Source organism: Cebus imitator, unplaced genomic scaffold (genome assembly GCF_001604975.1).
Source record: "Cebus imitator isolate Cc_AM_T3 unplaced genomic scaffold, Cebus_imitator-1.0 Scaffold2, whole genome shotgun sequence".
Classification (NCBI taxonomy): Eukaryota; Metazoa; Chordata; class Mammalia; order Primates; family Cebidae; genus Cebus; species Cebus imitator.
The window spans coordinates 906,516-923,138 of NW_016107317.1; the positions used below are offsets into that span (position 1 = coordinate 906,516).

The following is a 16,623-nucleotide window of genomic DNA, read 5'->3' on the forward strand; positions in this document are numbered from 1 at the left end:
TTCTTCTTCTTCTTCTTCTTCTTCTTCTTCTTCTTCTTCTTCTTCTTTCTTCTTCTTCCTCTTCTTCTTCTTCTTCTTCTTTCTTCTTTCTTCTCCTTCTCCTTCTCCTTCTCTTTCTCCTTCTTCCTCTTCCTCTTCCTCTCCTTCTCCTTCTCCTTCTTCTCCTTCTCCTTCTCCTTCTTCTTCTTCTTGAAAGGGTCTTCCTCTCTGCTGCCCAGGCTGGAGTGCAGTGGCACAGTCTTGTCTAACTGTAACCTCCACCTCCGAAACTCAAGTGATCCTCCTGCCTCAGCCTCCTGAGAGGTTGGGACTACAGGCACCCACCAATACACTTGACTAATTTTTAAATTTTTTGTAGAGATGGGGTTTCACAGGGTTGCCTAGGCTGGTCTCAAACTCTTGGGCTCCAGCAATCTTCCTGCCTCCACTTCCCAAAGTGCTGGGGTTAAGGGGTAAGCCACCACACCCAGCCTTCAGCAGTTTTTGTTTTATGTATTTTGGTGCTATATTAGTTGGCGCATGAAAGTTTACTATGGTTTTGTCTTCAGTGTAGAGCATCTGTAATTATTGTAACACAGGCTTTTTGGTCCATATAATACCTTTTTGCTTTAATTACAATTTTGTATGATATTAAAACCTCAACTTCTGCTTATTTTACCTTGAACAGCCTATTTAACTTTGTGTCTACACATAACACTTGTTAAATAGTATCTGTTAGTATTCTTTTTGAATTTATTTTAATTTCTTTCTATTCTTTTGCTTTTAACTCTTGTGTATCTTTTTGTTTTAGGTTAGGTTCTTCTAGATATAATATAGTTTAGTCTTTTTTTTTTCCAAAATAAAGCAGTTACCATTTACATTTGTTGTAATAATAATTCCTTGTTATTGTCATCTAATTTTAGGCCATATGGTTTGCTCATCCCCAACTCCTCCCACATTAGACAGTATATATCATATTTGTAGATCTGCTAGGCAACTGAGTAGATGGCAATGCAATTCATGGGGCTTCTAAAGATAAGCTTGTAAGGAGAGGTGATTGGTTTAGCTTTGAACTTGTAGGATCCAATGAATATTACCCTCACGTATTGGAATAAGATATTTAAATGAAGGGATCTTTGAGAGTTTTAAGATAGTATACCAGCAGAGGATGTCACTTTATTTTCTTATTTTCTGGAAATTTTATTTCTTAGAATTCTGGGCATAAGAGATTTAGAACCATCTGAGTCATGGCAAAAAAAAAAAAAAAAGATTTAGAAACTTCACTCAAAATATTAAGCTTTATTTAAAAAAAATGATTTCCAGTATTTCATTTTATATTTACATTAGTCAAATCTACATGCTTCGTTTAGAAGAAGAGGAAGATGGTAATAATCCCAGGGAGCTACCTGGAAGTGCAGAAATCAGGATGAACATTGCGGTTATACTTGTTTTGATCTGGCTGTGATGACTTATTTTCTCTGATTATTACATAGAAACTCAATTCAGTGATGTTATTCAGATGTTATTCATAAGTTATTGCTATGATTAATCACTTTTTTTTTTTTTTGAGATGGAGTCTCCCTCTGTCGCCCAGGCTGGAGTGCAATGGTGAGGTCTTGGCTCACTGCAACCTCCGCCTCCTGGGTTCAATGATTCTCCGGCCTCAGCCTCCCGAGTAGCTGGGATTACAGGCACCCGACACCACGCCCAGAAAATTTTGCATTTTTAGTAGAGACGGGGTTTCTCCATGTTGGTCAGGCTGGTCTCAAACTCCCGACCTCAGGTGATCTGCCTGCTTCGGCCTCCCAAAGTGCTGGGATTACAGGCATGAGCCACCGCACCCAGTCGATTAATCACATTTGTCATCAGAATTGGGATGGCTACCCAGAATAGGTGATCCTGGAGATTTCCTTGTAGATGCTTTGTATTTATAACTAATCCTTTATCAAGGGCAGAGGGATTTCTGTGGGATTTCTCCCTTAGAAGAACTCAGCCTGAGTAGAAATATGAGGATTAGGATCAGCACATATTCATCTTCAAAAAATGTTCCTCCCCATTACTCACACTTGCTAATAAATAACTTGCTTTGGGCAAATATTCAGCACTCAGTCTTAGTCCAAAGCATTTGCTCAGCAACTACTGTGTAGACTACAGAGTAGAGGGGATATCAACAAATAGAAGATTTGCCCTATGTTCTTAAGAAGGTTGTTATCTGACAGGCAGCTCAGCACTGATATTAATTTGTAATATATAAAACAGATATGGAAAAACTTGAGTGCCAAGAAATATTTAATTGTAAAAACTATGAAGAGATCAACACATTTAGAGTGCAATAGGATTATGTACAGGTGCAATGGCTCACACCTGTAATCCTGTAATCCTAGCACTTTGGGAGGCCGAGGTGGGAGGATCCCTTGAGCCCAGGCGTTTGAGACCAGCTTGGCCAACATAGCAAAACCCTGACTCTACTAAAAATACAAAAAGTAGCCAGGTGTGGTGGTACACTCTTGTAATCCAAACTATTCAGGAGGTTGAGACTCAAGAATTGCTTGAACGTGGGAGCTGAGGCTGAAGTGAGCTGAGAATGTGCCATTGCACTCCAGCCTGGGCGACAGAGCAAGACTTTGTCTTAAAAAAAAAAAAAGCTGTAGGATTAATAGTAATAATAATAATAATTGCCGGGTGTGGTGGCTCATGCCTGTAATCCCAGCATTTTGGGAGGCTGGCTGAGGTGGGTGGATCACGAGGTCAAGAGATTGAGACCATTCTGACCAACATGATGAAACCCTGTCACTACTTAAAATACAAAAATTAGCTGGGCATGGTGGCGCACGCCTGTAGTCCCAGCTACTGGGGAGGCTGAGGCAGGAGAATTGCTTGAACCCAGGAGGCGGAGGTTGCAGTGATTCAAGGTCATGCCATTGCACTCCAGCCTGGTGACAGAGCGAGACTATGTCTCAAAAACAAAACAAAACAAAAGGCCGGGCTCGGTGGCTCACACCTGTAATCCCAGCACTTTGGAGGCCGAGGTGGGTGGATCACCAGAGGTTGGGAGTTCAAGACCAGCCTGACCAACATGGAGAAACTCCGTGTCTACTAAAAATACAAAAATTAGCTGGGCGTGGTGGCAGCCTCCTGTAATCCCAGCTACTCTGGAAGCTGAGGCAGGAGAATTGCTTGAACCCAGGAGGCGGAGGTTGCAGTGAGCCAAGATCATGCCACTGTACTCCAGCCTGGGTGACAGAGTGAGACTCCATCTAAAAAAAAATTTAAAAACTCATGATAGAGGTTAAATCTTGGGCAAAGTTTTGCAGAAATATGTTAAGCGGACCATAAATAGGAGGGAGAGGATCTTTCTGGTTAGGAGAATAATTCATGTGTTGGGGTAAAGAGCATGAGAAGACCTTAGATGAACCCAAATTCCATAGAGGTGGAGTGGGGAGTTAAGAAGGAAGGAGGAGCTAGGTGGGAGGACCAGTTGGAGAAAGGCCCTTGAAGCTCAAATTGAGGCTGGATCTGTCATGACAGACAAAAAGGAGCAAATACGCTTTTTTTTGGTTGAGAACAAGTCTCACTCTGTTACCCAGGCTGGAGCCCAGTGGCGTGATCTCAGCTTACTGCAACCTCTGCCTCCCGCAAGCGATTCTCATGCCTCAGCCTCCCAAGTAGCTGGGACTACAGGTGTGTGCCACCATGCCCAGCTAATTTTTGTATTTTTAGTAGAGATGGTTTCACCATGTTGGCCAGATTGGTCTCTCACTCTTGACCTTAGGTGATCCACCCGTCTCGGCCTCCCAAAGTGCTGAGATCACAGATATGAGCCACCACGCCCGGCTGATCATTCCTTTTTAACCTCTTTTGTGGACCCCTACCTAGCTAAGCTGGTGCTCCGCATGGTTTTCTCCCTGGCTTCCTGTGTGATCTTGTCTCAAGGTTTCAGATACCACCTCTAGGTGATGACTGCCAGTCTGTGCTTACAGCGCAAACCTCTCCTGAGCACCAACCCACATGCCCAAGGCCCAGAGACAGTTAGCACAACCCAGTGTCAAGGAGCGTGGCTTTTAAGAGCCATGTAATCTTGGGCGAGTTATGTAATTTCTCTGTGCCTCAGTTTCCTCAGCTGTTAAAAGGAGGCATAATAATAGGGTTGTTGTGAGGAGTAAATGAAACCATGAATGGCTCGTGCCTGTATCCCAGCACTTTGGGAGGCCAAGGCAGGCGGATCACCTGAGCTTCAGGAGTTCAAGCACAGCCTGGGCAACATAGCGAGATGCCACCTCTACAAAAAACACAAAAAGTAGCCAGGTGTGGTGGTGTGCACCTGTCTGTCCCAGCTACTCTGGAGCCCGAGGCAGGAGGATCACCTGAGCCCGGGATGTCGAATCTGCGGTGAGCTATGATTATGCCATTGCATCACTCCAACCTGGGTGACAGAGAGACCTTGTCTGTCTCAAAAGAAAAAAAAAAGAGGGATAAAAAAAGAAAAGAAAACCATGTATGGCTCAGAGTACACTCTCAGGAGGACTTGGCTCTTTTGGCTCTTATTATTCCTGGAGCTCCACTTGCAGGTTGCAAATGTATCCAAGACCCAACAAAGCTACACTTACCATCTCTTCTTGCAAGCTTGAATTTCTAGGCTGTGACAATGGTGCCACTCAGTTGCCTAAGCCAGAAATCTGGGAGCTAACCTGGGCTTCTCCATTCCCCAAGCCCTGTCTCTTCTACCTTCATAAAAATCTCCTACCATTTCCTGTTCATCTTTCATGCCTCGTCTCCCTGCTGTCTTCTCTAAAGCATTAAAAACATTTAAAAAAACCCCACTAAGGGCCAGGCGTGGTGGCTCACGCCTGTAATCCCAGCACTTTGGGAGGCCAAGGCAGGTGGATCACAAGGTTAAGAGATGGAGACCATCCTGGTCAACATGGTGAAACCCCATCTCTACTAAAAATACAAAAAATTAGCTGGGCATGGTGGCGTGTGCCAGTAATCCCAGCTACTCAGGAGGCTGAGGCAGGAGAATTGCCTGAACCCAGGAGACGGAGGTTGCGGTGAGCCGAGATCGCGCCATTGCACTCCAGCCTGGGTAACAAGAGCGAAACTCCGTCTCAAAACAAACAAACAAACAAACAAAAAAACCAAAAAAAAAACCCACTAGGTAGAATGGGTCACTGTTTTCTTCCATGCATCTTCAGCATTCCTGGTGTATTCCATACCCTCTTCGTTGTATGTCAGTGTGATAATTGTTTCTCCCAAAGGCAGTGGCCACACTTTTATTTTTATTGATTTATTGAATTAATTTTTGGTTTAGAGAGAGAGTCTTGCTCTGTTGTCCAGGCTGGAGAGCAGCGGCATGATCGTAGCTCATTGCAGCCTCGAGTTCCTGGGCTCAGGCAATCCTCTTGCTTCACCCTCTGGGTAGGTGGATCACAGGTGTGTGCCAGCACACCTGGCTAATTTTTAATTTTTTTTGTACAGCTGGGGGCTCACTTTGCTGCCCAGATTGTTTTCAAACTCCTGGGCTTACATGGTCCTCCCATCTCGGCCTCTCAAAGTACTGGGATTATAGGCGTAAGCTACCGCGCCGGGCCAGGGTTGCCTGTTTTGGAGACTTCTCAGCAAGGCAATGCTTGACTATAAGGTGGATTGAATGGAGGGAGTTGGGGTCAGGGGAGATGCTCTAGAGATGATGACAGTGATTTAGAAATAAAAAGGAAGACTGAATTATGATTGTGACTACTCATAAACAGCTGTTCTTCTGACCATGTGACACTGGACGTGTACCTTCCTCTGAGTTAGGTTTCTCTCCTCTAAAGTGGGTTGTAGGAAATTAAATGAGATAATGGGTGTAAAGTACATAAATGAGAGAATATGTGTAAAAACATATAATGACACAGCATAGTGCCTGACTCATAATAGGACTCAGGAGGTGACAGTGGCTGTCATTATTCTTATTCATTATTACATCGTGACTGTTGTTATTACTACTGATTGAATGTAGCAATTTGAGAATAGAGAGAAAATAAAGATGCTTGAAAGTCACACATTTTCAGGGCTGGGCTGGTGTGAAGACACATTTTGACAGAATGAGAGAAATCTCATAGGAAGGAAGACAAAATCAGTTTGTCTTTGCAAAGTTCAGGGTCTCAGGTGATTCATTCTCAGATGCTCTGGGAAAGGCTGCACAGAATCAGCGTGGGCAACCTTACAGGCCTAGGCATAGGCAACTCTAGACACTTTTCCCATCTCTCTGGTTGTGAAGAGGAGTCTTGGGTCAGAAACCCAAGGTGGGAGGCTCATGACATGTTGATGTTTGTCCCTGCACGGTGGTCAATGCTGTGTCAGTCAAGGCCACGTCCAGGGTCAGCACTGCTCCAGGAGCCTCTGGCTTTGTCCTTCAGGTGGGCAGTCCCCTGGTGCGCCTCTTCTTCAGGCCCTTCAACCTCACCTCCAGCCCTGGCTTTGAGTTTGGATAGGAGTTTGTGGCACATACTCTTAATGACAGGAGATGGGGCAAGAATGAGGGTGAGGGGTAGAAAGAAAGAGATCTGGAAGGTGTGTGCACGAAGCTCTCCAGATGGGCGAACGGTGGAGCTGAACATGAGCTGAGACCACCTAGTTCAGCAGTGTGTCCTGCATTTTATAGATGAGAGGAGGCTTTGAGAGGTCAGGTGACTTACGTCCACACAGCCCCGAAGCTGAAACCCCTTCTCCCTAAAGGGGAGGAAGAACAGAGGGCTTGGAGTTGAGCCCAAGAAGTGACCTCCCCCTCCTCCTCTCCTCCCTCTTCCTCTTGTCCTTATTCTTCTTTTTCGTTCTTTTTCGCTCTCCCTCCCTCCCATTGCTTTTTTTTTTTTTTTTTTTTGAGACAGAGTCTCACTGTCCCCCAGGCTGGGGTGCAGTGGCATTATCTTGGCTCACAACAACCTCTGCCTCCTGGATTCAAGTGATTCTCATGCCTCAGCCTCCTGAGTAGCTGCGGTTATAGGTGTGTGCCACCACGCCTGGCTAATTTTTGTGTTTTTAGTAGAGACGGGGTTTCACCATGTTGGCCAGGTGGGTCTCGAACTCCTGACCTCAAGTGATCTGCCCACCTTGGCTTCCCAAAGTGCTGGGAATACAGGCGTGAACCACTGCCCCCAGTTCCACTGGTTGATTAAACCTTTCTTTCATGCCTAGACTCTTTCCAAAAGGGTTTAAGATAGCACCAAGTGATTCCAGGGTCTCAGCTGTGAGCATCCTTGTATTATTGGATGGCTGTGTGTTAACTTTTAGCAGCTGGAAGAAGTGAAGAGGGTCTCATCCTCATACTCAAAGTCCTTTGCTCATGCCCGAGGCCAGAGGCTACTCATGCTGAAACATTACCATCTTCCTCCGAAGCGCAGGGTTTAGTCACTGAGTACTGGGTGGAGCACATGTCTGGATCCCAGTTAATCCCTCCCTGCTTACCAGAAAAACCTCAGGATCCATGCTTTCCTGGGAGCCACCTGCCGCCAATAAGATAGGAGCAGGGTTCAGACGTGGCTAGGCGCTCCTAATCTCAGACCCAAAGTGCAATTTTTGGCAGTCATCGTGAGAAGGAGGGTGGGAGGAAGGGTGGGTAGAACTAAGGATAGCAGCCCCGCGGCTTGAGAGGAAACCAGGCCCAGCCCACCCTACCCTATCTCGTGAACAGCCCGTCCTGCTCATGACTCCCCCCTTACCCCACACACTGGGCACTATTCTCTTGCTGCCTCATTCATTCTGGTTAGGCATTTTCTGAGCATCAGGTGCTAGGCAAGTGGCTGGGAGAGAAAACGTTTAATGACTCAGTCTCTGCCTGCACAGAGCCTTTGAGTCTAGAGGGAGACAGACTTACTGACAGGCTGGATTGTGTAATAAGTGCTATGGGAGGAAAGGCTGAGAGAATTTATGAGATCGTGTCTCATCAGACTTGGGCATAAAAAAAAAGAAAAGAGAAAAACTACCCTGGAGGAAAGGACCTCTACGTCAAGTGAAGGGGTGGGGTCCATTTGGTCTTTTTTTTTTTTTTTCCTTGAGATGGAATTTCTCTCTTGTTGCCCAAGCTGGAGTGCAATGGTGCTCACTGCAATCTCTGCCTCCCGGAGGTTCAAGTGATTCTCCTGCCTCAGCCTCCCGAGTCGCTGGGATTACAGTTTGTGTTCCACAACGCCCGGCTAATTTTGTATTTTTAGTAGAGATGTGGTTTCTCCATGTTGGTCAGGTTGGTCTTGAACTCCCGACCTCAGGTGATCCGCCCGCCTCGGCCTCCCAAAGTGCTGGGATTACAGGTGTGAGCCACTGTGCCCGGCGGTCTTTATAGCAGCACGTTCTTTGTTGATGGGACTCTAGATCTCCCTTCCCTTGACTTTGGTTACAAATAACGTCTGAACAACTGCAAGTCTCATTCTCTTTTCTCCTCACTGCTCCAGCCCTTGCTCCTCTCCCAGGCCGTTTCTCTGCCTCTGGACGGTTCACATTCCCAAATGCTGATCACTTCTCTTGTTCCTCTCAAATGTTTCTTTCTAGAAATCCTTTTCGGTTTTTCAGAACACTGCCCTTCTCTTCCAGTGTCTTTCCCTTGCCTGGGTCATTCTCTGGGCAACCTGGCACCCCTTCAATGCAGACTTGCTTATTAATAACTCCAGTGAGTTTTATTTTCCTCTGACTAAATTCAACGTACTCAGAACACTTGTTGAGCAATCCCTATGAGGCTAGGGAAGGGGTGGGGGACGCCAACAGAGGTGAATTAAGAATGAAAATTCCAAACTAATTAGTCATCTGGATTAAAAACATTTACTAAGAAGGCTTTTTTTGAAAAGGCATTTGTGAGAGAATTTGGAAATATGAATCCTAACTAGATAGTTGATAGTAAAAGATTCTTGTTAGTTATGAAAGTATGGTTAAGAAGGAGTTTTTTTCTTTTACAGAAACATTCTAGGCTGGACATGGGGGCTCACGCCTGTAATCCCAGCACTTTGGGTGGCCGAGGGGCAAGGATCCTTTGAAGCCAAGAGTTCAAGAACAGCTTGGGCAACATAGCAAGACTCCATCTCTACAAAAAATAAAGATTAAAAAATTAGCCAGGTGTGGTGGCATGCACCTATACTTTCAGCTTCTTAGGGGGGCTGAGGTGGGAAGTTACCTTGAGCCCAAGAAGTCAAGGCTCCAGTGAGCCACGATCACACCACTGAACTCCACCCTGGATGACAGAGCGAGAATCTATCTCGAAAAGAAAAAAAAAACCACATACTATTTATAGATAAAATTATATGATGTCTGGGACTTGTTTAAAAATAGGGAGTGGGGTAGGGAATTCAGATGAAGTAAATTGGCCATACAGTAATAACTTTTGAAATGAAGTGATGGATAGATGAGACTCCATTATAAAACTTTCAATAATGACAACACTAGTAAGCTTTTTTTTTAATTTTTGTTTTTTTTTTAATTTTTTTCAAAGATGGGGTTTCACCATATTGGTCAGGCTGGTCTCAAACTCCTGACCTCAGGTGATTCGTCCACCTCAGCCTCCCAAAGTGCTGGGATTACAGCGTGAGCCACCGCGCCCAGCTTTAATTTTTAATTAAAAAAAAAAATAGAGATACGGTTTCGCTCTGTCTCACAGGCTGAATTGCAGTGATATGATTATAGCTCACTGCGGCCTTAAAATCCTGGGCTCAAGCAATCCTCCTACCTCAGCCTCGAATAGCTGGGACTACAAGTGTGCACCACCACACCTGGCTACTATTGAAATTTTTATTTCTCTGGAGACAGTGGTCTCACCATCTTGCTCAGGCTGGTCTTGAACCGGGCTCAAGCGATCAGCCCACTTCAGCCTCCCAATGTGCTAGGACTAAAGGCATGTGCCACTGCACCTGGCCTAAATGTTTTAAAGGCACTTCAAGAACTGTTTCTCTATCCCTCTTGCATGATTGGGAGGTGGGAGGTGGAGGTGAAATTTGGGGAAATTGGTGTTTTCTTTTCTTTTTTTTGAGACGGAGTCTTGCTCTGTCACCAGGCTGGAGTGCAGAGGTGCAATCTCAGTTCACTCTAACCTCCGTCTCTCAGGTTCAAGCCATTCTCCTGCTTCAGCCTCTTGAGTAGCTTGGTTTACAGGCACGTGCCACTACGCCCAGCTAATTTTTGTATTTTTAGTAGAGATGGGGTTTCACCATATTGGCCAGGCTAGTCTCGAACTCCTGACCTTGTGACCCGCCTGCTTCGGCCTCCCAAAGTGCTAGGATTACAGGCGTGAGCCACTGTGCCCAGCCGTTGTTTTATTCTCTTCACATCCACTGCCATTGTTCTTGTTTGATCCTGGTCTGTGGGTCCTAGAAGGCCCCTCCTGCACAGCTACACAGGAAGAGAAGCCTGTAGGTTCTAGATGGGGGCTCTGCCTTAATGCCTATCTGTCCAGTACCATAAGGGTCCTTGAGGCAAACACCTCATCAATCTCTGTCAAGATTTAGAGTCATCAGGTTCAAAGTCCTTCATTAACTATCAGGTACTTATGATAACAACTACCTGTCCACAAACAGCAATACCTTGATGGGTGGGGAAGGAGCAATTGGCAGGGAGGGGCGGGGGAGTGAGAGAATAAAGGGAAGAGGGAAATGCCTTTCCTGTGAGACCACACCTGGTGATTAATCTGCCCTCCAGGTGTGGAGAGAGGAAGTGAAGTGCCCAGGGCCTGGGTTCCTTTCCTGAAGCCCTTGAATGAGACAGGGTCTTCCTCTTCCACATTCATGCTGTAGCCTGGGAGAGCCCTCATACCTCCCCTTACTCATGTCAAAGAGGGACATTTGAAGGCAAGCGGATCAGACTTGGGTGCTTGGATTGCAGGGGCTGCCTATATCTGAACCTCATTTGCCTTTTTCTTCCTGTTTCTCATTCTGCACTGCCCTGCAGAGGTGAAGCATAACCCATTCTTTGTGCTCTGCTTGTGATAGGAGTTGGCTGTGGTGTAGATTCCAGGAGGGCAGAGTGTGCAGGTGACAGATCCACTGTGAGGAAGGAGGTGGGAGACCCATGGCCATAGTGACAGGTGCCATCCATCTCTCTCTTCTACTGTGGTAGGGAATGTGTCTGTTTCCCCCTTTACCATTGAGTGCCTAAAGCAGTGTGCAGCACATAGTGATGCTTGGTAAATATTTGTTGAATGAATGACTATATAAAATAAAGTTGGCTGGGCACAGTGCCTCACGCCTGTAATCCCAGCACTTTGGGAAGCTGAGGCAGGTGGATCATGAGGTCAGGAGTTCAAGACCAGCCTAGCCAACATGGTGAAACCCTGTCTCTACTAATAATACAAAAAAAAAAAAACAAAAACAAAAAAACTAGCTCGACACGGTGGTACGTGCCTATAATCCCTGCTACTCAGGAAGCTGAGGCAGGAGAATTGCTTGAACCGGGACTCAGGAGGCAGAGGTTGCAGTGAGCTGAGATTGAGCCACTGCACTCCAGCACGGGCTACAGAGCGAGACTCCATCTCCCCCACCAATAAATAAATAAATATATAAATAAATAAAGTTAAGCTTGGAGAGGCAAATTTTATTAAAATTCAGGAAAATTGATTTAAGCTATATCTGGTCTCACCTTAACACAATACACTATTACTGTAAGCTATATCTGGTGTCATTTTAACACACTACACTAACACTATAATAGTGTGATGTATACACATGATATTCATATGCATCATACATATGTATGCATATGTATATATTACATATATATATACATATATATAATCTTTTCTTACTTGCTATAGGAATTAAGTAATTTTGGTAAGATGACTATCTCTTCTAACAAAAAATAATTTTGTGTATTTTTTTTTTTGAGATGGAGTCTTGCTCTGTCTCCCAGGCTGGAGTGCAGTGGCATAATCTCTGCTTACTGCACCTCTGCTTCGTGGGTTCAAGAAATTCTCCTGCCTCAGCCTCCTGAGTAGCTGGGATTACAGGAGCACACCGCCATGCCTGGCTAATCTTTGTATTTTTAGTAGAGATGTTGGTCGGGCTGGTCTCAAACTCCTGACCTCGGGATCCACCCGCCTCGGCCTCCCAAGAAGATTGCTTTTTCCGAGCTGTTTTTTCTGCTCTGAGGAAAGAGGCAGGATTCAGCGGATGCTTTGCACCTTTTCTTGCTTCCCAACCCCAGTCCTTCCTCTTGTTTTGGATTTCTTGCTGCATCCTCTCTGTCCCTCTTTAGGGCTGGAGGTGACCTCCGGGAGCCTTCCCTTCCTCTAACTCTGGCCTCTTTCCTGCCCCACTGTGGTTCTCTTCTAGTTCATTCAAAACTTTTTACTGCCATGTGAACAATCCCACTGGGAAACGAAAAACTCAAAAAAAAAAAAAAAAAAAAAAGAATCACTGCATAAAGAAATAAGATAAAAAAAAACAAAAAAAAAAAAAAAAAAAATTCCATGCCCAAAAAGCATGGAACACAACAAAAAGAATAGTGTAGAAGACACTTAAATAAGCATTAAAATAATTGGAACAAAATTGTTGAGAAACTGGACTAGCCCTTCCCTTTCTTCTTTAAAAAAAAAAAAAGAGAGAAACTGGACTGTCGCTATGTCTAGCCCTGTCGAATCTCAACACCTTGCTCCACATTCACTTTGGAATTTTCAAGCCATGTGCTTTGAGGAAATGGGGACACTCCTTTCTCTTTTCCAGTTTCCCAATTTATCTTCCCACTTGTGCCCTGAATCCTGAGGATTTAGATTTCCTAAGGATACGGGCAAAGAGCTGGGTCTAAAATTCACACGGAGGTTGTAGGAGCAGAGAAAGAAGCCTTTCTCCTGACAGATTAAGGACAGATATATGGGAAGTAAACTGTTATACAGCCGGTGGATTCCTGATTATCTGAATAAGTAGATTACTCGCTTTGTGGAGGGTCCATCGCCTGGGATGTCCTATCCTCCTGGGGCTGAACTAGGAGAGTGGAACCAGGGTCCTAAAGAGCATCTGTGAGGGGAGGGGTAGGGAGAGAGAAAAAGAGGGAGAGAAAAGGAGAGAGAGAAGGATATCTCAGGTCACATTTTAAGGGCAGCTTGAGAGGGGGCACATAGAGTACTTGAAAGCCTGGATCCTGGCACCAGACACCCTGGATTTAGATCCTGGCTTTACCATTTCCCGGTTGCATGATGTTGGGCACGTAACTTGACTTCTCTCTGCCTCAGTTTTCTCATCTGTAAAATAGGGATAATAATTTTACCTCATAGGGTTGCGATGAAATTAAAGTAAGTAACGTATACATAAAGTGATTAGAAGTAAAAATTCAAGGCCGGGAAGGGTGACTCACACCTGTAATCCCAGCACTTTGGGAGGCCGAGGCAAAAAGATCCCTTGAGCCCAGGAATTTGAGACCAGCCTGGGCAACATGGTGAAACTTCATCTCTACAAAAAATATAAAAATTAGCCAGGTGTAGTGGCGAAGGCCTATAGTCCCAGCTACTCAGGAGGCTGAGGTGGGGGGAGAATGACTTGAGCCCTGGAGGTGTCGGTAGCAGTGAGCCGAGATCGTGCCACTGCACTCCAGCCTGGGTGACAGAGTGAGACTCTGTCCCCCTCCCCCCAAAAGAAGTAAAAATTGGAGCCCTACTAAAAATGAACATGTTAGCTATGAAGATTATTTTTTGTTGTATTACCTGCTGTTTATGTGCTATTCTTCTTTACAGTAGCCAATTTACAGCTAGTTATGACAGGCAAGATGCCTTCCACCACCTTTTGGAATCAGTGGAGCCATCTTTACAAATCTTAAGGAGGGGGGCAGAATCATTCTAATATGAGACCAGAGAGCCAAGGAAGAGGACCCAGCCACTGGCTCAGAAGGGAATGCTTGGCCTTCTGTAGAAAAATCTACCATCCAGATAACTCCTCTTATCCATGAGAGAATCGGGTGCTTACAAATGATAACTGGATCAGGCCCAAAGATAGAGGCTGCTAAATTATGATTAAAGTGTTAACTTCAAGCTTAGATAATTCCATGTTCGCTAATTGCTAAGAAAACACTAGCAAAAAATATCAGGCAGCCTGGCATGTTATTTGTAATATGTACATATATGTATTTCAAGAGACAGGGTCTTGCTCTGTTGCCCAGGCTGCGGTGCAGTGATGTGATCATAGCTCACTGATCCTTGAACTCCTGGGCTCAAGCAATCTTCCCACCTCAGACTTTTGAGTAGCTGGGACTACAGGTGCTTGCCACCATGCCTGGCTAATTTTTCTTATATAAAGATGGAGTCTTGCTATGTTGTCCTGTCTGGTCTCAAACTTCTGAGAACAAATGATCCTCCTGCCTCGGCCTCTCAACGTGCTGGGATTATAGGAATGAGCCAACATGCCCAGTCCTGTGATATTTTTTGCAATTAGGCTCCAAAATACCTCTTCAGAGTGTTAGGTTCTCTGGCTTTAAGGTAAACATTAATATAGTTAATTCTGGGGGAAGGCACATATGAGATTTCTTCCCGTTCTTCATCAGGTTTTAGAATTTACTACGGGAGGTAGGGGACAGTTAGTTGCTTTACTTAGTGTAGTGAGCTCAAAGGCAAAACTCTGGCGAAACATGCAAAACTGGTTTCCTAATCCTTTTTTAGTCTTCTGTGTCTAAGGACTTCGTCAGGAGATTCACCACCTTCTCCCCACCCCAACAATGCTTTTCTGCAGGTCCAGAATGACTACGACAGCTCCTGATGGTTGCCGCAACAACCTGAACCCCAGGTACTACAGACTCTGTGATAAGGCTGAAGCCTGGGGCATCGTCCTGGAAACCGTGGCTGCAGCTGGGGTTGTGACCTCGGTGGCCTTCATGCTTGCTCTCCTGATCCTCATTGGCAAGGTGCAGGACTCCAACAAGCGAAAGATGCTCCCTACTCAGTTTCTCTTCCTCCTGGGTGTGTTGGGCGTCTTTGGCCTCACCTTCGCCTTCATCATCAGACTGGATGGGAGCACGGGGCCCACACGCTTCTTCCTCTTTGGGATCCTTTTTTCCATCTGCTTCTCCTGCCTCCTAGCCCATGCTCTCAATCTGACCAAGCTCGTCCGTGGGAGGAAGCCCCTCTCCCTGCTGGTGATTCTGGGTCTGGCCGTGGGCTTCAGCCTGGTCCAGGATGTCATCGCTATTGAATACGTTGTCCTGACCATGAATAGGACCAACATCAATGTCTTTTCTGAGCTTTCCGCTCCTTATCGCAATGAAGACTTTGTCCTCCTGCTCATCTACGTCCTCTTCTTGATGGCGGTGACCTTCCTCACGTCCTCCTTCACCTTCTGCGGTTCCTTCGCGGGCTGGAAGAGACATGGGGCCCACATCTACCTCACCATGCTCCTCTCTGTGGGCATCTGGGTGGCCTGGATCACTCTGCTCCTGCTTCCTGACTTTGACCGCCGGTGGGATGACACCATCGTCAGCTCTGCCTTGGCTGCCAATGGCTGGGTGTTCCTGTTGGCTTATGTCAGTCCCGAGTTCTGGCTGCTCACAAAGCAACGAAACCCCATGGATTACCCTGTTGATGATGCTTTCTGTAAACCTCAACTCATGAAGAAGAGCTATGGTGTGGAGAACAGAGCCTACTCTCAAGAGGAAATCACTCAAGGTATGGACACAGCCTGGCTAGGCAGAGAATCCCTTGTAGAAAGGTGGGGGAGAATCACAGGATATTATAACTGTAAGGAACGTGCAAGATTTTCCAGATTATACCCTTGATAGAATAGATAACGTTCCTTAAGGCTCAGCTCTTGCTTAAAATCATCCAACCTGTTAGAGACAAGTAGAACCAGAAGCAGGCCTCTGGAGTCTTGATTGAGAACTTTGCACATTTGGTGTAGGCAGGGGAGAACCCTCCTTACCTCCCCCTTCTTGTGATATGATTTCCAGTGGGGCAGGACACCTCAGAGGTTTCTGTGCATCAAAATAAGATGAAGCAAAGAAATGGAAAAGGGATAATGAGACAAATTCCCAGTAATAAGTAGGTGAGGTTGTGTTTTTTGCAAAAGAGAACGAGACAGTCCTTCTGGAAATATGTAGATTTCAGTGCCTAAAACCAAGCCGCGATTTCCTGCACTGATCACAGAGCAGAGAAAGGAGAAAGCCCTTTTATCACAAACCAGCAGGAAATCTCCATCAAAGCAGTAAGGATTCTGGTTTAGTGCAAAGAACCACATTTTTGTGTGTGTGTTTCTGCGCCCATGGAAAGGAACAGATCATATTGGACATACAAGAATCAAATGATTCAGGCCAGGCACGGTGGCTTAGGCCTGTAATCCCAGCACTCTGGGAGGCTGCGGAGGGAGGATTGCTTAAGCCCAGAAGTTTGAGACCAACTTGGGCAAAATAACAACAACAACAAAAAAGAATCAAATGATTTTGCTTTTGTCTGGAGTTGTGAGAAGCCAGGTGTTCTCGTGTTGTTTTCATAAGCAAAAGAGGCTAAACTGATGGCCAGAAAGTGCCCCTGCTCGTAGGGACCTATTCATTGGTCTCCAGGATTTACAATGACCTTTAAGTCTAATCACAGGAGGTGGGTTGTTTGAGGACAGGAATGAGGAACCTCCAAGCCTATGTTTTTAACTCCAGCTAAAAATAGGTCTTTCCTCTGCTCCTAAGCCTGAGGCGTGGAACTTCCTGGTGCTTCTCACCGTAGCT

At 45.6% G+C, this 16,623-nt stretch overlaps 1 protein-coding gene across 1 annotated transcript in view; it reads left to right on the plus strand.

The window, feature by feature from the left end:
* GPRC5A (G protein-coupled receptor class C group 5 member A) overlaps positions 1-16,623 on the plus strand; it is a 22,702-nt gene that overhangs the window by 3,230 nt on the left and 2,849 nt on the right. Inside the window, exon 2 of the mRNA XM_017528103.2 lies at positions 14,646-15,574. Within this exon, the coding sequence (XP_017383592.1) occupies positions 14,653-15,574 (922 nt within the window). The 5' untranslated portion in view covers positions 14,646-14,652. The remainder of the gene's footprint in view (positions 1-14,645; positions 15,575-16,623) is intronic.